The sequence below is a fragment of the Helicoverpa zea genome, chromosome 5 (genome assembly GCF_022581195.2).
Source record: "Helicoverpa zea isolate HzStark_Cry1AcR chromosome 5, ilHelZeax1.1, whole genome shotgun sequence".
NCBI lineage: Eukaryota > Metazoa > Arthropoda > Insecta > Lepidoptera > Noctuidae > Helicoverpa > Helicoverpa zea.
The window spans coordinates 5,111,180-5,131,919 of NC_061456.1; the positions used below are offsets into that span (position 1 = coordinate 5,111,180).

General features: G+C 39.8%; 2 protein-coding genes across 2 annotated transcripts; both read left to right on the forward strand.

Moving 5' to 3' along the window:
• The first annotated feature begins 117 nt into the window (after positions 1 to 117).
• On the forward strand, positions 118 to 11,830 carry LOC124630839 (histidine-rich protein PFHRP-II-like). Its single transcript, XM_047164858.1, has 6 exons — positions 118 to 144; positions 300 to 641; positions 7,971 to 8,345; positions 8,432 to 8,668; positions 11,111 to 11,404; positions 11,491 to 11,830. Exons 1-6 carry the CDS (start codon positions 133 to 135, stop codon positions 11,755 to 11,757), a joined length of 1,527 nt encoding a protein of 508 aa, XP_047020814.1. The 5' UTR covers positions 118 to 132; the 3' UTR covers positions 11,758 to 11,830.
• Positions 11,831 to 12,589: 759 nt separating this feature from the next.
• LOC124630646 lies at positions 12,590 to 19,728 on the forward strand. Its single transcript, XM_047164610.1, has 6 exons — positions 12,590 to 12,601; positions 12,679 to 13,332; positions 13,473 to 13,717; positions 18,993 to 19,011; positions 19,161 to 19,373; positions 19,453 to 19,728. Exons 1-6 carry the CDS (start codon positions 12,590 to 12,592, stop codon positions 19,696 to 19,698), a joined length of 1,389 nt encoding a protein of 462 aa, XP_047020566.1. The 3' UTR covers positions 19,699 to 19,728.
• The last annotated feature ends 1,012 nt before the right edge of the window (positions 19,729 to 20,740 follow it).

The window sequence follows — 20,740 nt, forward strand, 5'->3', positions numbered from 1 at the left end:
CAGAGTAAGGTCAACGTAAAGCTCGTTCTACAACATGTATTACATGAACTTGATCAACTGTCGACTAGTATATAAACTAAATATATTAGTTCAAATTTATCACTCATTGTCTGATCACACAAGTGAAATAATATGTTCTCTAAAGTAAGTTGATATTAACTTTATTCATAATGAAATTTTATTATTTTATTTTAATTTTAAATATTTAAATAATAATATTTAAATTTTATTATTAATATTTTAGTAACAATTAACCTTAAATTGGCATTACTATAAATTGTATTCTTTTCTTTTTCCAGATCGTAGCTCTCTGTGGTTTGGTGGCGGTGTGCCAGGCAGGTCTGCTGCCCGCTCCCGTGCACTACTCCTCCGCCGCCGCTGTCTCCTCACAGAACATCGTGCGTCACGACCAGCCTGCCCAGCATGTGGCCGTCGCCGCCCCCGTTGCCTACCATGCTGCTCCCGCAGTCGCCTACCACGCCGCCCCTGCCCATTACTCCTCTGCCGCCGCTGTGTCATCCCAGAACATCGTGCGTCACGACCAGCCCGCCGTACACGCCGCCCCCGTAGCCTACCACGCCGCCCCCGCCCACGTCGCCTACCACGCAGCCCCCGCTGTCGCTTACCACTCTGCCCCTACCGTCTCCTACCACGCCGCTCCCGTCGTTGCCCATGAAGAGTTTGACGTAAGTCGATACATCCATAAATGTTGAATTACTAAGCTGCACTTAAAAATATTCTTTATTTTTCACTACTTTCTTTTCATCACAGGCTCACCCCAAATACGAGTACAACTACTCTGTTGCTGACGGTCACACCGGCGACAACAAATCCCAGCAGGAGGTCCGCGACGGAGATGTTGTGAAGGGCTCTTACTCCTTCCACGAAGCTGACGGCTCCATCAGGACCGTGGAGTACTCCGCTGATGACCACCACGGTTTCAACGCTGTGGTGCACAACACCGCCCCTACCGCCGCCCCTGTGCTCGTGAAGGCCGCTCCCGCCTACGTCGCACCCGCTCACTACTACCACCACTAGAACTAAATAAACATTTATTTATTTAAAAATATAAAATTTCTCAAAACGTTTGCTTTTTACTAAGCTCTCATCTAAAAAAATACTGTTGTGTTTGTAACAAACTTATATAACAAAAATGTATATTTTAAACTGAAGTTCCTATGTAGTTTCAACATATTATTTATTTTTCACAAAGCCATTGCCTTAGAGAACCTGCACACTGCAGGTTAAACAGTCAGCCGACAGTTGACCCGCTATTTGTGAATGTATATAAACTTACATTGATATACCAAGAAAAGTGAAGTCCATAGCATTAATACTAGAAATAAGCATAAACTGTGTGTTTCTGGGTTTAGGTATTTGTTTTTATAATAAGCTCCCTCTGACCTTACTAGAACTGCCGTTTAATAAATTCAAAGTACAAGTTAAGGCTGTTCTTATAAAAAAGGCATATTACACCATCAATGATTATTTAAATGATAAAAATAGTTGGTCGCCATGATGAACGCAAGACAGCTATATTATTTGGATAATTTTAATTTCTGCCATTCAATCTCTTTGACTCAATGACATTTATTTTGTTTTTATTTATTATTACTTTTTTTTTAATGTTTTTACATTATTGACAAGATACATTCTTTGTATTAATTCTTTGTTTTGGATTTTAGTAAATAAGGACCACTACTTCGCGAGAACTGATAATTTGATCTTGATATTGAGTTGTGTAGCAGTGAGTACGTCATGCTCCCTTAAGCTTGGGTTTCCTAGGAAAGCGGTGCCGTCATATAGCGGCCGTCATATTACGGACTCAAATAGACGGTCGTCTTTACGGTGATGACATTTGGAAAGTTCCACGGCCGTTTTAACACACCGTCATAAACTTTTTGTTAGTTGTATCATACTTACTAACCTGTTTTATTTAATATTTCTCAAATTTCACGACACCAATTCTGTTTTAGTTGTCTTTTTCTATAATCTTTACTTTTTATATTATATATTGCTTCGTGGTTACAAAAGAAATCTATTAAAATTTCGTCGTCCTCGCTGCTCCAAGAGTTGTAACAAATTTTTGACGTTGTTCCGAAAAAAAAAACACAAATACGTATTAAAAAAGCTTCACCGCTTTCAATAAAACGTTCACCAAACTATCTGACACCGTCAAGACGGCCGTCATGCAAATGGCGGCACCGCTTTTTGAAGTTACGGTGTCAGTTACCGCTCTCTAGGAAACCGCCCCATTTTGTTTACATAGACAACGTTCTGGTGACGTCATTCACCGCTGTATTACGGCCGCTATATGACGGCACCGCTTTCCTAGGAAACCAAACCTTTAGACGGCACTGCTTGCGGTAGCGTCGGCGGTCGGGTTGCCTCCCTCCCTCAAAAATGTGCGAGGGGGGCGATGGCTGATCCTCACGTTATCCTCGTGAACGGGTGCTGCTTGTGGTGCCAGGTCGTCTTACTGACTATATATTAGTTTATTTTTTAATTTTTTTAAACTCTTTTTATTTTACTTGTGTTCTGGCTGAGCGGTCTAATTTACTAGTTTATAAAAGAATAGCACATGTAGGTGGGCACTCCCTTATATCCTATTAAGTGTAAATAATTTGAGGCTATAATTTTATTTTCATCAAACTTATTAAATGCTTAAGTTAGTTAAGGTATGTAGGGTGAGTGCTAGCTAGCATGTGGTGTATTAATAATTTTTACTGTAATTTTGTGTCAATATTGCATATTGTCCTCTATTGTGGAATACAAATTACATTGTTTGCAAATGTACATATCAAACATTATTTAAGGTTCTTCTAACCTACAGACAGACATGTGTTGCTGGGGAGTTTGTTGCGCCACTTCTTCTTCCCAGCAAAAACACATAGGAAGTGGTGAAGGGTGGGCGTTTTGGGGGCTGTCTATTGTAAATTTCTGACGTTCAAAAAGTGCTGTCTTGCAGCCAAGGTTGAATAAATGATTTTTGATTTAGGGCTCCCACAGGAACTTTAGATGCGAATTTCTGCGATAAGATTTTAAACGGCAAACCGATTGGTATCCCATGCAATCTTGTAATGCAACCTTCAATATACCTTCAGGTGTAGTCAGCCGTATTGGACGTGTTTTTAGAAAGCGTAAGATGTAGCGCAAAAAGATTATTGCACTGCTGTTAGATTCTGGGTTCAACCATTTGTTACTATTATGAATTTTCGTGGGAACTATTTTACTCGAAAGTACACTTCTCAAACCTTAGGTCAAGAACTGAAAATGATAACTTTTTTGATTAATTTAGAATGAGCATGTCTTCATTTGAAGAGCTTTTGAGTTTAATATCACTAAAAGTCTTTTAAGCCGTCCGTCTGTCACCAGGCTGTATCTCATGAACCGTGTAGTTAGAGAGTCAAAATTTTCACAGATGAGTAATTTCTGTTGCCGCTATAACAAAAAATATTTCGGTATTTGTTGTTATAGCGAAACAACTACTACTAGAATAAAATAAATCTTTTGGGGGCTCCCATACAACAAACTTTGTTTTTTTTTTTTTATTTTAAAAGCGGCGTCACCAAGTATGACGTAATATCGCAGGAATGTGCAATACGAATTAGATCGGCCGTTTGCGATGCGATGCGAATTCGCAGTTTTGTGTGGGACCCCTAAATCAAAATAGTCGGTCTGATACCGGCCAAATACCTAATCGTTGTTATGTGCGTACCTATTACTCCAATTTGCATGCGACGTCCCAATTATGTAGGTACTACACCTAAGTAGTCCTTTATAAACTCCCTTATTTACCTTCTCCCTAAGGGGAGAACATCTATACATATAATAAATCTGTAGAAAAGTAATTTTTGTACATTGAAGAAATTGACAAAAAAAATAGCCAGCATGTTAAAGAATAACTAACAGAACCCATTTCCATCATTTTTGTCATTTTTGTCTGTTTGTCTGTTTGTCTGTTTGTCTGTTTGTCTGTTTATCTGTTTGTTTGTTCGGGATTCACGTAAAATCTACGAATTAAATGCAGACAATGCTTATATACAAAAATTCTACGTAACTTGGGGTATTACTTAGTTTTTGTTTCATCGAAATCGATTCACTCTATCAAAAGATATGATTAATTATGTGAATTCAAGATGTAAAATATTACGACACGCAATCTATTTATCAAAACTGTACATTTGAATGTTGTACTTATATTAGTTGATCGGCCTATGTTAATCTTTACACAGAAAATCACACCTTTATAAGTATCTTCGGAAGAAAAAAAATATGAAAATTTTGTTTAGCCAAGGTTAAAGTAGCTCCATCTGTGGTAAATAAAATACATCATCAATTTGTCAAAGGAGCGAGGTGGTAAATGACAATATTACCATACATACTTTATAGAGGATTATTATTTCAACAGATGGAGTTGTGTATTTTCCGTAATTCACCATATTTTAACACGTAGTGTAATTTTTCGATAGACATTTCAATAGTGTTTGTCAGTTTGCCGTGCCACATCAAAATCCAACTATAATTATTACCTTGATGAAAAGAAAATTAATAGTTCTTAGCCAAATTTAAAACGGTGCCATCTAAATTATTTTTTGAACATTATGTCAAAAATGATGACTTTAGTGGAACAATTAATTATCATTGAAAGTTACAGATGGGGTTCATATCAGGATTTTTTCATAAACATAGTTTAGCTTATCTTCCACTAATGTGGTGGCCTTAAAACAAATTACTTTGAGTGAGTAGTATTAAGTAGACCTTAATTATTTTTTCTGATGCAAAATATGTAAACTTAATCCTAGAAGAAATGAGGATCTATCTTTCGCAAGCGCTGCTAAGCGTGAGGAAGGTAATGTAGGATTCTGTAGCTTTAAAAACAAGCCCAGATACAAAGTGCAGATAAGAAATGGGAGCTCTCTCTATTTAATACCATACACACGTAAAATGCTTTATGCGTCTGAAAACGTACAAATTACGCGCCGCATACCAGAGACATGCTTACTTTCAACTTCTGATCGCAAATACACTGTTCACGATTACGAACAGTCTCAGTAAGACCCGAGCCAAGTCTAAAAACCCTAAAAAACACCTTTTATATAAAACTACGTTTGATATCATTTAATCACAAAGACAGAATTGTTCTCTGTTGCAAATCCTATCCACCTATATCCTATCCTAATCCAGAATGCATTGCAGGTGTGCATTGCACAAAAACCAATGGTATCCTATTCGAGAAGTCAAAAGAGTTGACCTGCCAACGTCAGCTTCTGCGCTAAGCAAGTGTTCTTAATAGTACCATCAGAATTACATTCATCGTTGAATGAGGTGAATAAATTTTCAGAAACCACAATAACAGTAGGAGCCAAAGCGTATGATCGCTTCATAGAGCTCTGATTGGCCCCAGGTGACCAAGTCAGGTCTGATTTGTTCGTTCATCAGATCTTTGAAAGTGTTTCGGTGGATACTTACTGTCGTCCTGTTTACGTGTGACACAAAATATGGTATATAAACGTCCTCCGCAAGAGCGAAATTTTCCCGGTGTGCGGTAGTGACGCACAGTATACAACACTTATGTTTCTTTTGATTTGCTGGCTCCACCAAGAAATGACAAATTGCGAGCGTACATTCTGAAAATCTTGGCAAAACTACAGGTTTCAAGTACGGACACATGAAGTGGACTCACAGATACGTACATTTTGCCTATTCGTGAACTAATGCAAACATTTCGGTGGAGTCCCGGCTTAGGCCTCCCCCACATTAGGCGTGCGCAATCCTCGGGCGTGTGAGTAGCGCAGGGGCCGCGCGTGCGTCGCGAGCGCGTTGCGTGAGCGTCGCGTTTTGTTGCCCTGCGGCATTTGCAGCGCGCTCGCGGCGCGCACGCGCCGCTCTCCTTGACGTTTAACTGCTAAGGCGTTTAGCGGGCGGCGGGGATAGCAGGCGAAGGGGTAAGAACGCAACTCGAGCGCCGCGTGCTCGCCGCGAGCGCGTCGCTTGCACTCTTCACACATGCCGCAGGGCAGTAAAACGCGACGTTCACACGCCCGAGGATCGCGCACGCCTAATGTGGGGTCAGCCTTACCATGAGTAAGTGAAACTATCCTACCCTATGCGCCTGCAGATGATGATGACTCATTTTATCATCCATCCAGCTATTCCCCAACTATGTTGGTGTTGGCTTCCAGTCACCGAATCTGTTTTAGTACCAATATGTTGCTTGGAGCGACTACCTATCTACAATCCAGTCAACTACACAAGACGATATCCATATTATAGTAAGACTGACAGACTTTCTGGCTTCTGATTAGTCGCAGCAGCTGCAGAAAATGTACAAATGACAGCTTTATCAGACTCAAAGCATGTAGACATAGATTATAGCTGTTTCCTGTGAAAATTACTTACGCACCATACGTAATAATTTTCCAAATTGGCTGAACAACGTCACAAACTTTACTTCTTTTGTTTAGAAAAATGGTCACATCCACAACACAACCTTGATCAATGAATCTATGCGACTGCGAAGTGCTAATCCTAATTATACTGTCACGTGAAAGAATGCACCTACGAGATAAGTAGTATTTTGACGATTCTATATTGCCCACGCAGACGAAGTTGCGGGCAACAGCTAGTAAGGAGATAAATATATATAAAGATAAATATATATTATGCATTCCCTCAGTACCTGAATTTAATGAATGTGAATGTATGGGAATTTTCGACTTTATCGGATGGATGTGCCCACAACCTCCACAATATTTAAGCCTTATTCAGGTTCATTAATTTTCATTTCATCATTCTTCTTTATCAAATTAGTAACAATATATGGAAGGACATTAAATTTCTGTAGCAACTGCACTGGTCCAGTCTCGCTATTCACAAGTGTTGGGCACCTCAGTGCAATTATTACACTACCTCTATGTACAATTACACTGCCACAGTGCACTGTACTGCAAAGCGCATCGTGTGGCCTCACCGACACCATCATTTATGTTTTTTGAATTTCATGTTTTTTGCCATCAATTTATCTCCATAGCAATATCTTGATAATGCTGTCTCTCGCTAGTCAAAGGTACGATTCAGTCAAAAACTGTATATTCTTTATTGGTTTAGTGCACCACGCTGCTTGTCGCCTTGGGACGGTCTCACAGGCCCAACGCTTTGAGGAATATGGGATAAAATATTGCATTTAGGATAACGCTGTGGGCACAAAATCCGTCCAGTAGTTTTTGTGTGCAAAAGTGGCTAACACACTTAAGCACAAACTAGACGCATCCTTACAAATTTTCGCATTTATAATAAATTATAGGATAGTAAATGTTACTCACAGCCTTTTTGTCGTCGCACTACTGGGCACAGGCTTCCTCTCACACGGAGAAGGATTGAGCGCTAAATAGATAGTAAATATTTTAGTTTTTAATTTGGATGACTTTATGTACCTACGTATAACTATTTTATACACTTCCGATGAACTCAATCCAAAATTCCTATCGTACTTTAAAGAAGAAAATTATTTTTGGTATCCACTTTAAACACCGCATAACTTGTACATTTAGCTTCCGGTTAGCTGAGCCTATAAAAAACTTTTACTAATTAAAATCTTTCGCCAATTCAGTGAACGGTTTAAACTCGCCAAACTATGTGACCCAGAGTAAGGTCACCGTAAACTCGCTCTACAACTAGTATTACATGAACTTGATCAACTGTTGACTAGTATATAAGCCTAATAATTTTGTCGAAATCTATCACTCATTGTTTGATCGTACAAGAAAAACAATATGTTCTCCAAAGTAAGTTTATATATAGTCGACATATATAATATTCGTTTTTAATAAAAGTAACATTGTGAATAATCAAAAATTTTTTTTTGCCGTAAACGCCATTTGCGTCATATTGTTCAAGACGTTCAGTGTTTTAAGTTTTTATATTTGTTTCAGATCGTAGCTCTCTGTGGTTTGGTGGCGGTGTGCCAGGCAGGTCTGCTGCCCGCCCCCGTGCACTACTCCTCTGCCGCCGCTGTCTCCTCACAGAACATCGTGCGTCATGACCAGCCTGCCCAGCACGTGGCTGTCGCCGCCCCCGTCGCCTACCATGCTGCTCCTGCCGTCGCCTACCATGCTGCTCCTGCCGTCGCCTACCACGCCGCCCCTGCCCATTACTCCTCTGCCGCCGCTGTGTCCTCCCAGAACATCGTGCGTCACGACCAGCCCGCCGTACACGCTGCCCCCGTAGCCTACCACGCCGCCCCCGCCCACGTCGCCTACCACGCAGCCCCCGCTGTCGCTTACCACTCTGCCCCTACCGTCTCCTACCACGCCGCTCCCGTCGTTGCCCATGAAGAGTTTGACGTAAGTCGATACACCCATAAATTTTGAATTGCTGAGGTGCACTTAAAAAATATTCTTTATTTTACACTACTTTCTTGTCATCACAGGCTCACCCCAAATACGAGTACAACTACTCTGTTGCTGACAGTCACACCGGTGACAACAAGTCCCAGCAGGAGGTCCGCGACGGAGATGTTGTGAAGGGCTCTTACTCCTTCCACGAAGCTGACGGCTCCATCAGGACCGTGGAGTACTCCGCTGATGACCACCACGGTTTCAACGCTGTGGTGCACAACACCGCCCCCACCGCCGCCCCTGTGCTCGTGAAGGCCGCTCCCGCCTACGTCGCACCCGCCCACTACTACCACCACTAGAACTAAATAAATATTTATTTATTTAAAAATATAAAAATCCTCAAAATGTTTGCCTTTTACTAAACTCTCATCTAACAAATTACTATTGCGTTTGTCACAGACTTGTATCTAAGCTTTTATGACGGTAATACAAAACATAGTAGAAATCAATATTAAGTTATTTCTACATAGTTTTAAACTACATATTTTTAACACCATGGCTGTAGGCTGATAATGAAATCTTACGACGCTTGAAAGATAATAGACTTGAGATACATTTTATATAATCTCGGACATTAGCGTGGAAGACAAACTATGCATGTGCATCCAGAACCCAGCAGTAGATAAGTTGATCTACCGTATAGACATTGTAGGCAATCCCACAACCCAATTTATTGTGATGTCCCACTTTACTGTAACGACCACATTATTTTTTTTATAATACCTCTATGTACTTCTTTATGTACTCTCCCTATATACCTACTTCCTTATGTTACCCACTTATAAAACTTATAGACAGCCTCATGTTCTTTATTATATACTCCCTCAAATACATGAATATAATGGAATGTGAATGTATGTGATTTTTCGACTGTAATGGAAGGATGTGTCCACAACCATCATTAAGAGTTGGATCCACCCTTGCCAGAACCCAAAGCATGGACCAAAGCAACTATCAATTTCATAATTTCTAAGTTAAAATAAAGTTTCTCATGTAATTTCAATTTATTGAATAGGGTTGCTTGCGTTACCATACCAAAATATGACGTTAAATACATTTTAAGCTGGATGCAGCTTCGTTGATTTTCATTTCACCATTCTCTTTATAGAGTTAGTAACAGTTTATGGATGTACATGTTTGTAGCAACTGCACCAGTTAAATCTCTCTCTACCTCGTACCGCTAGGCACAAGTGCTGTGAAAAACGCTTGACGCTGCTTCACGCCTCAGGACGGAATCACGAACCCAATGCTTTGAGCAGCATGAGATAAAAAATTGCATGTAGGATAACGCAGCGGGCGCCGCGCCAGACTGCATAAGTAACTCATCGTGAGGTCTTACAAAATAAGTCTTTAATGTACAATCCAAAATTTAATCTTAACATATTGAACCAGTTTTACTTTTTACCGCTCATCGATTTCGGTATTTACAACCCTACACTACATGGAATCTTCAGTATGAAAGAAATTTTATACGAGATTGTGAAACTGTTTTTGGACCAAAATCTATCGTCGTACTGACTACATATATGGGATAAAGAAATACATGCTAGTTCCATTTTAATTCCTGCTCATGTTTACAATCTAATGGAATGTAGATAAATACCTTTATGTTTTACCATATCTTATTCGATAGACTTTGAAGCTTTTTTACCCGAAAAGTCTATTGAGATAGTGACAAAGGTTTTCCAAAGCAGAAAATAATATAACCTCTTTAAGAAAAATTATCATGTTTAAAAGAAATCTGCCGTCCACTGCAAGTGATAATGAATTTTCCTATTTACCCGGATTAGAAATTCAATCAAATCTAAAAGTTAGAAATTCGTTGTATGCTTCCATGCCTGGTTTCCTCCAATTTCTGAAGGAACCAAGCTACATATATGTTTTTGGTGTGATAAAAGCTATACCACTGCCAAGCTTCATCAAAATCCATCTTATAGTTTATCTGTGCAGTGTATATATTTACACATTATAAAGATATATTTACACACCTACAAACTACATACATTCTCACAAACTGTCGCATTTATAGTGTATATACAGTAGAATAAAACCTAACCATAAATAGAGGTAGGTAGAAGCAAAGTAGTATTTAACAAAATATGCACTTCCGATGGATTCCATTGTTATTCCTATCATAAAAGATAAAATTATATTATTTTTACAGTTTCAACCACATTGTAAGTTCGTAACTTACACATACCACACTACTTCTGAGTGACTGAGCCTATACCTATTGAAAAAAACTTTCACTACCTAATCAAAATCTTTCGCCAATTTAGTGAATGGTTACTATGTGACACAGAGTAAGGTCACCGTAAACTCGCTCTACAACTAGTATTACATGAACTTGATCAACTGTTGACTAGTATATAAGCCTAATAATTTAGTCGAAATCTATCACTCATTGTTTGATCATACAAGCAAAACAATATGTTCTCCAAAGTAAGTCGGCATACATATAAAATATAATAAATAAGAACGCTACCTTTACAAGGATAACAACCAAAAATACTCATTATCATAAATAATGAAAAAAAACAACAATCAATTCACACATAAAAATGTGATTTCTTAAAGTTTCAAGCTATTTCACTATAACATTTTTATTTTTATTACAGATCGTAGCTCTCTGTGGTTTGGTGGCGGTGTGCCAGGCAGGTCTGCTGCCCGCCCCCGTGCACTACTCCTCCGCCGCCGCTGTCTCCTCACAGAACATCGTGCGTCACGACCAGCCTGCCCAGCACGTGGCCGTCGCCGCCCCCGTCGCCTACCATGCTGCTCCCGCCGTCGCCTACCACGCCGCCCCTGCCCATTACTCCTCCGCCGCCGCTGTGTCCTCCCAGAACATCGTGCGTCACGACCAGCCCGCCGTACACGCCGCCCCCGTAGCCTACCACGCCGCCCCCGCCCACGTCGCCTCCCACGCAGCCCCCGCTGTCGCTTACCACACCGCCCCTACCGTCTCCTACCACGCCGCTCCCGTCGTTGCCCATGAAGAGTTTGACGTAAGTCGATACACCCATACATTTTGAATTACTGATCTGTACTTAAAAATTATTCATTATTTTTCACTACTTCCTTTTCATCACAGGCTCACCCCAAATATGAGTACAACTACTCTGTTGCTGACGGTCACACCGGCGACAACAAGTCCCAACAGGAGGTCCGCGACGGAGATGTCGTGAAGGGCTCTTACTCCTTCCACGAAGCTGACGGCTCCATCAGGACCGTGGAGTACTCCGCTGACGACCATCACGGCTTCAACGCTGTGGTGCACAACACCGCCCCTACCACCGCCCCTGTGCTCGTGAAGGCCGCTCCCGCCTACGTTGCGCCCGCCCACTACTACCACCATTAAAAAATCTCACTAGTCGTCTATGACAGTCATTACGAACTGTGATAATAACTTATTATGTAATAGCAATACACGAATTCCAATCAAAAGTTTTGTAATTTTGCGAATCCCATAACTATATGACTAAGGTCGTTAAGTTTATTTAAACAATGCACTACTTTCCTCATATCAATAGTCATGGTCGGGAAAGCCCTTTCCAAGGTCCTTAATTAAACCTGCATACACAACTGAATAGTTGCTGAAGTAGTGAAGATAAGTTTTCTGTTTATCGATACCATAATGGATTTCCATAAACAGTTATAGTTACAGAAACGCACAATTATGAAGGCCTTGTAAAGTAATAGAAAGAAAGAAAGAAAGAAAAACCATTTATTTAACACACAAATGACGCAGAAAACAAACACACACAAATACAAACAATTAAAACAATGGACAAAACAAACAGTGAAACAAAAAAGAAAAGCGCTGCAACTGCGTCACTTATGCGTGAAAAGGGGCAACGCTCAGCATAATGCTGTGTCTCGCACAATAGAAACAGGAACCGAAGTTTCACATGAAAAAGGGAAGCTCACAAAAAGGAATTATAAAAAAAAAGTGGCGGTCGTTTATTTATCGCATATTGTAGGCATTTGATGGGATATCAACAAATCCAGAGTGAATGGCGTTATGTATAAAACTAAGTCACAGAGTATAATGTTACGGAGAGGTCGTTCTGCAAGTTCTTACACATTCCTAGGTATCACTTTACAGTCAACAAATAAGTATATAAACCAATTTCTAGACGACACATGCATCATTCAGTTCTTAGCAACATTACTAGAACTATCTAATCAACATGTTCACAAAAGTAAAAATACTTGTGTTTTTAAATATTAATAGATCAATATAGTGGTGAATATTACAACCAAAAATATATTTTTGCAGATCTTAGCGTTTTACGGGTTTGTAGCAGCGTGCCAAGCCGGTTTGCAGCGCGTTCCTCTGCACTTCTCTTCGACTGCCGCGATCTCTTCACAAAACATCGTACGACAGGACCAGTCTACGCAACAAGTAGCCGTCGCCGCTCCTTTGGCCTACCAGTCCGCTCCCATCACCTTCCAAGCTGCTCCTACTCGTTACTCTTCTGCAGCAGCTGTCTCCTCTCAGAACATTGTACGTCAAGACCAGCCTATTCAACAAATAACTGTTGCTACCCCCATCGCCTACGCCGCGATTCCTACCTCTGCCACCTATAACGCTGCTCCTGCCGGTTACTCATCTGCTGCAGCTGTGTCCTCCCAAAACATCGTGCGTCAAGACCAGCCTGCCCAACAAATTACAGTTTCAGCCCCTATCGCCTACCCTACAAGAACCACCTATAACGCTGCTCCTGCCCGTTACTCTTCTGCTTCTGCTGCTATTTCATCTCAAAGCATCGTCCGTCATGAACGACCTTCTCAGCAAATAGCCGTTGCTGCCCCCGTAGCCTACCACGCGGCTCCCACCGCCGTGACCTACAATGCTGCTCCCGCTAGTTACTCTTCTGCCCCTACTGTTTCAACACAAAATGTCATCCGTCTGCCTGCCCAACAAATAAACGTCGCTGCTCCCGTCGCTTACCACGCAACTCCTGTCATCGTTCGAACTGAAGAAGTCAATGTGAGTGAAATTCACTTTAAGAAAATGTTTGGTTGATTACTGTACAATCAGTTAATTGTAATTTTGATTGTTGCCTCCAGGCTCACCCTCAGTACGAGTACAACTACTCAGTAGCTGACGGACACACCGGCGACAACAAGTCCCAGCAGGAGTCCCGCGACGGCGACGTCGTGCGCGGCTCGTACTCCTTCCACGAGGCCGACGGCTCCGTCAGGACCGTGCAGTACTCCGCGGACGACCACAGCGGCTTCAACGCGGTGGTGCACAACTCAGCGCCCACAGAAGCGCCTGCGCACTCCGCGCCCGCTCACTACTACCACCACTGAAGCATCTCACTAGTCATGTATAGCGCTCACCAAAACCATGTTTATTAACTATTATTTAATGCAATATACGAATAAGTTCGATAAATATTTTAGATTTTCATTTTTTCTGCCAAATTAGGTATTCTGATACTGCCAGTATTAGATAGCTACTTGAAATACGTAATAAGTAAACGCCTTTGCAATTTTGATTAAGTTTACGCATACCTAGTGATGAAAAGTCGTAATGGGCTTACCTAATTGACAGAGATTTGCTCCGGAAAATTATTGATATTTATTCTTCCCTTTATAAAATAACTTCGGATTACTGTTCTCTTGATGAATATATGCAACACACGATACTAATTTATGAAATTCACCAGCCTCTAAAGTACGGGTGTGCGTTCAATTCCTGGTCAGATAAACACCAATGTAACTTTTTCTCTTATATGTAGACTTTTGACTAAGTAAAGTTACAGGAAAACATCTTGAAGAGACCTGGACTTTAAAATCTGAAATCCACGTAGAATCCGGTGATTAACGCTCATTCCTTCTCTGTATGAGAAGAGGCCGCAGCGCTTACGTGGGACAGTGAAAAGGCTGTTGATGATGATAGATAAGGTTTGGCAATCGAGAGGTTGTGAGTTCGATCCCCACCAAATGCAATTCTATTTGTGAACATTAAGAATTACCTACAGTTTGTTACCTACAGTAAGAATAATAAAAACGCGGGATAATAAATTCGAAAGCTCTCTTCACACACGTATGCAGCTTAGGCTATCGAAATTATAGCGCTGCCTTTAAGAGGCCTTCTAGAAAATATCAACCGTAAGTCCTTCAACATTAGAATTAGTTTCGTATGCAAAGAAATTGGACTTATGTCTTTCCTGAAGATGGCTTTAAATATCTATTTATCTCTGTCTTATTTACAAATCTATCCCTTTCATTTCGTGCGTGACGTCATTGACATGTCTTTTGTTTTATGAAACATTTGTTTACTCTGTCTTACGTATCATCCATCGCGTTCATTTCGTGCGTGACGTCATTGACATGTCTTTTGTTTCATTAAACATTTATTTACTCTTTCGTACATATTATCTATCTCTTTCATTTCGTGCATGACGTCACTGACGTGTCTTTTGTTTCATTAAACATTTGTTTATTCTTTCTTATTTATCATCTATCTCTTTCATTTCGTGCATGACGTCATTGACGTGTGTTTTGTTTCGATTCAAATGGGTAGGTATTCTTGCATTCAATTGTTTACCAAAGAGAGTATGTAAAACTAGCTGTTGCCCGCAACTTCGTCTGCGTGGGCAATATAGAATCGTCAAAATACTACTTATCTCGTAGGTGCATTCTTTCACGTGACAGTATAATTAGGATTAGCACTTCGCAGTCGCATAGATTCATTGATCAAGGTTGTGTTGTGGATGTGACCATTTTTCTAAACAAAAGAAGTAAAGTTTGTGACGTTGTTCAGCCAATTTGGAAAATTATTACGTATGGTGCGTAAGTAATTTTCACAGGAAACAGCTATAATCTATGTCTACATGCTTTGAGTCTGATAAAGCTGTCATTTGTACATTTTCTGCAGCTGCTGCGACTAATCAGAAGCCAGAAAGTCTGTCAGTCTTACTATAATATGGATATCGTCTTGTGTAGTTGACTGGATTGTAGATAGGTAGTCGCTCCAAGCAACATATTGGTACTAAAACAGATTCGGTGACTGGAAGCCAACACCAACATAGTTGGGGAATAGCTGGATGGATGATAAAATGAGTCATCATCATCTGCAGGCGCATAGGGTAGGATAGTTTCACTTACTCATGGTAAGGCTGACCCCACATTAGGCGTGCGCGATCCTCGGGCGTGTGAACGTCGCGTTTTACTGCCCTGCGGCATGTGTGAAGAGTGCAAGCGACGCGCTCGCGGCGAGCACGCGGCGCTCGAGTTGCGTTCTTACCCCTTCGCCTGCTATCCCCGCCGCCCGCTAAACGCCTTAGCAGTTAAACGTCAAGGAGAGCGGCGCGTGCGCGCCGCGAGCGCGCTGCAAATGCCGCAGGGCAACAAAACGCGACGCTCACGCAACGCGCTCGCGACGCACGCGCGGCCCCTGCGCTACTCACACGCCCGAGGATTGCGCACGCCTAATGTGGGGGAGGCCTAAGCCGGGACTCCACCGAAATGTTTGCATTAGTTCACGAATAGGCAAAATGTACGTATCTGTGAGTCCACTTCATGTGTCCGTACTTGAAACCTGTAGTTTTGCCAAGATTTTCAGAATGTACGCTCGCAATTTGTCATTTCTTGGTGGAGCCAGCAAATCAAAAGAAACATAAGTGTTGTATACTGTGCGTCACTACCGCACACCGGGAAAATTTCGCTCTTGCGGAGGACGTTTATATACCATATTTTGTGTCACACGTAAACAGGACGACAGTAAGTATCCACCGAAACACTTTCAAAGATCTGATGAACGAACAAATCAGACCTGACTTGGTCACCTGGGGCCAATCAGAGCTCTATGAAGCGATCATACGCTTTGGCTCCTACTGTTATTGTGGTTTCTGAAAATTTATTCACCTCATTCAACGATGAATGTAATTCTGATGGTACTATTAAGAACACTTGCTTAGCGCAGAAGCTGACGTTGGCAGGTCAACTCTTTTGACTTCTCGAATAGGATACCATTGGTTTTTGTGCAATGCACACCTGCAATGCATTCTGGATTAGGATAGGATATAGGTGGATAGGATTTGCAACAGAGAACAATTCTGTCTTTGTGATTAAATGATATCAAACGTAGTTTTATATAAAAGGTGTTTTTTAGGGTTTTTAGACTTGGCTCGGGTCTTACTGAGACTGTTCGTAATCGTGAACAGTGTATTTGCGATCAGAAGTTGAAAGTAAGCATGTCTCTGGTATGCGGCGCGTAATTTGTACGTTTTCAGACGCATAAAGCATTTTACGTGTGTATGGTATTAAATAGAGAGAGCTCCCATTTCTTATCTGCACTTTGTATCTGGGCTTGTTTTTAAAGCTACAGAATCCTACATTACCTTCCTCACGCTTAGCAGCGCTTGCGAAAGATAGATCCTCATTTCTTCTAGGATTAAGTTTACATATTTTGCATCAGAAAAAATAATTAAGGTCTACTTAATACTACTCACTCAAAGTAATTTGTTTTAAGGCCACCACATTAGTGGAAGATAAGCTAAACTATGTTTATGAAAAAATCCTGATATGAACCCCATCTGTAACTTTCAATGATAATTAATTGTTCCACTAAAGTCATCATTTTTGACATAATGTTCAAAAAATAATTTAGATGGCACCGTTTTAAATTTGGCTAAGAACTATTAATTTTCTTTTCATCAAGGTAATAATTATAGTTGGATTTTGATGTGGCACGGCAAACTGACAAACACTATTGAAATGTCTATCGAAAAATTACACTACGTGTTAAAATATGGTGAATTACGGAAAATACACAACTCCATCTGTTGAAATAATAATCCTCTATAAAGTATGTATGGTAATATTGTCATTTACCACCTCGCTCCTTTGACAAATTGATGATGTATTTTATTTACCACAGATGGAGCTACTTTAACCTTGGCTAAACAAAATTTTCATATTTTTTTTCTTCCGAAGATACTTATAAAGGTGTGATTTTCTGTGTAAAGATTAACATAGGCCGATCAACTAATATAAGTACAACATTCAAATGTACAGTTTTGATAAATAGATTGCGTGTCGTAATATTTTACATCTTGAATTCACATAATTAATCATATCTTTTGATAGAGTGAATCGATTTCGATGAAACAAAAACTAAGTAATACCCCAAGTTACGTAGAATTTTTGTATATAAGCATTGTCTGCATTTAATTCGTAGATTTTACGTGAATCCCGAACAAACAAACAGATAAACAGACAAACAGACAAACAGACAAACAGACAAACAGACAAAAATGACAAAAATGATGGAAATGGGTTCTGTTAGTTATTCTTTAACATGCTGGCTATTTTTTTTGTCAATTTCTTCAATGTACAAAAATTACTTTTCTACAGATTTATTATATGTATAGATGTGAGCACCGAATTTCGCCAACGGATTTAAGTGAAGAAAAGGTCAAAGAATAATAAATGTGGATCTTGCTGTTAAATTTTTGATCCATTTTTTTACCCCGCTTCTCATATTCGTAAAGGGAATGTGTTTAGTAAAAAAAATGATTGTTTTCATAATAACTTACAGCTTTTTTTAATGGTAACAGTGAGGAATAATTCTTAAATAATAAAAAAAATAACAGTAAAATTTTTTAATGATAAAAAATAAAAGTTATATATGAAAAACCAGCTGATTAAAGCATGATTTGTTGTTGGTAAAACATTAAAAAAATATTTTGATATTTGTTATTGATGCATTAACATAATGAAATACATAACAATTCTACTTTTTTGCAATTACAAGACATTGTGCGACAATTTGCGGTACATTTAAATATTAGAATTAATGACTCTAGTAAAGACGGCTTCGTCATTTGTCGTGGATGTAAGTCACCGTTGAGGTTTTCGTCAACAAATAAAAAATAAATCAATGGGTGGTAATTGTGTTTGATGAGCATTTTTCTATATAAATGTTTGTACTGTAGCCTTTAATAAATGCAAAATAATGCAAAGCACCTGAAGTGCATATTACTATTATATAATTGAATTTGAAACCTTTATTTTGAGATATCAGTATACAACGTCTCCGAAAATAAATACGTGGAAACTGCTTCTAACTGTTTGAATTGCTCGTTGAGGGTTGATATCATTAGACTAACTTTTAATTCGTGGGATCTAAACATAAACTAAAGGATCAAGGCTCATCATCCTTTGACAACCACACGTAGTCCAAAAACTTAAATCATATTTTGTCACACTTTTTCAATTAAATCATATTTTGTCTTTTATAATATTAAGTTCTATCATACTATTACTAAGATTATCACTTAATTAAATTGTTTTGCATACTTATTAAATTAATTATGAAAATTGTCTGCACTACTAATACAAATTGTCACATAGATCATATGTAACCTGATAAGTGTTAGGCTTTACCTAAGATACGTTATGAAATATTTGGTGAATGTTTAGCTTTATGTAGCTATATGTTATCACGTAAGGTCGCCGGCGGGTAAGCCTGTTCTACGATTAATGCATATGCGAATTGGCGAATAGTATAAAATCAAAATCTAACACATAAATTCTATCATTCATTGTTTGATCACAGTAGTGAAACAACCAATTTTACAAAATGTTCGCTAAGGTAAAACAATAATTATTTATTTAAAAATAAATAAAGTTATTTTAATAATTAGTACAAGCAATATTTGGTGAATTTAATTAATATAAAATAGAAAAGGGAGCTATCCCATAAAAAGAAGAAAACGTAAATTAAAAAATGTTGTTTTGCAGGTATTGGCTCTCTGTGGTTTGGTGGCGGTGTGCCAGGCAGGTCTGCTGCCCGCCCCCGTGCACTACTCCTCCGCCGCCGCTGTCTCCTCGCAGAACATCGTGCGTCACGACCAGCCTGCCCAGCACGTGGCCGTCGCCGCCCCCGTCGCCTACCATGCTGCTCCCGCCGTCGCCTACCACGCCGCTCCTGTCGCCCGCGTTGAAGAGTTCAATGTAAGATAATTGGGCTTTAAGTAATGTTTATCTTATTTCTTACTTAAAAATAAACTAACTTTTTGATTGTTGACTCCAGGCTCACCCTCAGTACGAGTACAACTACTCAGTAGCTGACGGGCACACCGGCGACAACAAGTCCCAGCAGGAGTCCCGCGACGGCGACGTCGTGCGCGGCTCGTACTCTTTCCACGAGGCCGACGGCTCCGTCAGGACCGTGCAGTACTCCGCGGACGACCACAGCGGCTTCAACGCGGTGGTGCACAACTCGGCGCCCACAGCCGCGCCTGCGCACTCCGCGCCCGCTCACTACTACCACCACTGAAGCATCTCACTAGTCATATATCGCGCTCACCAAAACCATGTTCATTAACTATTATTTATTAATGCAATATACGAATAAGTTCGATAAATATTTCAGATTTTCATTTTTTCTCCCTTACAATTCGAATAATTTGAAGATACGTAACCACCTCAATGGAAGGGAGGTAAGTATACTGAAAACGGAAACGGAACGAGCCCTTTCCTTTCGTCTCCGTTTTCTCTTTTCGTCAGTCATATAGCTACGAGTGTATTAGTCAACTTTGAGATGGTTAAGGCTATGACGTATCAGGAGGGATTGACACGCGATATCCGGAAATGTTCTTTAGAGTTCTTAAAAATAAATGACTAAGAAATTGATAACATACTCTTTTTTGAAATAAATTCGTCAGTAAATATTTATTTGATAAAAAATGAAATGTAAAGATTATGAGTGTGATAAAAAATTTCTTATTTAATATTCCAAGTATGAGTATTACTTCTAGTCTTGTGAAAAAGACAAAACAATCAAAAGCGTGTTTTATTAGATAACTAAGTACACCACCAAGACACTTAGCACTGGCCTTGAGTTAATTATTCGAAATTACCATGCTACGAACAGACGGTACACCACAATGATGACTAGAAGTGTAGAAATGCTGTGCAGGTAAAGTTCAAAGAAAAAAGAACGATACCGATCTCTTATTTTTTTATATATTGATATTCAAACCGCAATAAAACCTATAATAAACCGACTTCTCAAAAGGAGAAGGTTCTCAATTCATTAGAATGTTTTTTATATACCTACCTACGTTCACAGATTACTGAAATTCGCCTGGACCGATCAGCAAAATTCTATTTTATTTGACAGAACATACTTCTCTGGTGGTCCCATATATGTCTGGTCACGATCTGGTGGTCATCTGGTGATCTGATGGAAGCCCTGAAAAATTGGGGACAGCTTTTGAAAGTTGTAGACATACATAGGGTAAAAATGTAACACGTTTGTGTCTGAAAACAATACAAAACAAGTGTAAGTTTCAAGCTGACCTGAGTATGGAGAGCGC